Source organism: Sphaeroforma arctica, assembly GCF_001186125.1.
Source record: "Sphaeroforma arctica JP610 unplaced genomic scaffold supercont1.9780, whole genome shotgun sequence".
Lineage (NCBI taxonomy): Eukaryota > Ichthyosporea > Ichthyophonida > Sphaeroforma > Sphaeroforma arctica.
This window is the reverse complement of record NW_014030778.1, coordinates 1-1,027: the sequence shown is the minus strand read 5'-3', so window position 1 is coordinate 1,027 and position 1,027 is coordinate 1. Positions and strand designations below refer to the sequence as shown.

General features: G+C 39.0%; 1 protein-coding gene across 1 annotated transcript; it reads left to right on the top strand.

Moving 5' to 3' along the window:
• Positions 1-354: 354 nt before the first annotated feature.
• SARC_17112 (hypothetical protein) lies at positions 355-618 on the top strand (the record flags this gene model as incomplete). The annotated part of the gene is made up of 1 exon (XM_014288791.1): positions 355-618. A coding segment is annotated over one exon (264 nt), but the record flags the coding sequence as incomplete, so codon positions are not given.
• Between the last annotated feature and the right edge of the window lie 409 nt (positions 619-1,027).

Here is a 1,027-nt window from a genome sequence, read left to right as displayed (position 1 = left end):
ATACATATACATATTCATATATATATATATACATACTATATATATATATATATATATATATTATATATATATATATATATATATAATATATATATAATATATATATATTTATATGTATGTATTAACTGAGTATTCTAGCTAACATACGTATGTATTAATTAACACTAATTAAGTAATCTAATTAACATACGTATATACTAATTGAGTTATCTGATTCGTATACGTACAAACTAATTGAGTAGTTTAATTCACATACATTTATAGTACTCAAAGATGCATACATACACAGGTAGATATAACTCAGGTAGTTATAATCGTAAGATCTACCCTTCCCACACTTCATATAGGCACGAAATGCGACGCGAGATGGGCGACGGCATGATACGCTCAGAGTCCAGCAGTTCCGAGTCAACCACAGATGACGCGGATTCCGATGCTGCCAGTTCAGGCGACGCAGAAATCCGCACGCGGGTTTCGGCGCGCAAGACTCCCGGGGAGAGCGCGTGGTGTATGTGGGAGCGGCCTATACCCGCCATTCCAACGAGCGAGACTCTTAGCGCGTGCTGGGAGCCGTCGAAACGGCGCGAGTTCAGCGCGCCTTATTATGGCGTTTCTCACGTATGTACTCATTCATGTCCTCGTGTATGTAGGTAGACTCCGTTCGGCGGGTGTAGATAGATTTATGTACACAGATGCGTAGACATGGGTGGGCGTGTCTCTGGTACATTGTCTGACCATACGTACAGTAGTAGACGTTTTCTAATACGTGCACGTGTTAGGATTGAGTGGGTAGTCTATATGTGATACTTCTTATTCGTCTCCTCCATTCGGCGTTGTGTGAGCACTCGTGTGTGTTTACAGATTTCTAAACGGCAACAGTTCAGGACAGCACGCTATGCGTTTATGAATGCGTAGCTTGGTATGTAGTCGCGTGTCTATGATCGAACATGCCCATGAAAACCCAAGACATATGAATATATATATATATATATATATATTATATTATATATATATATATAATATAATG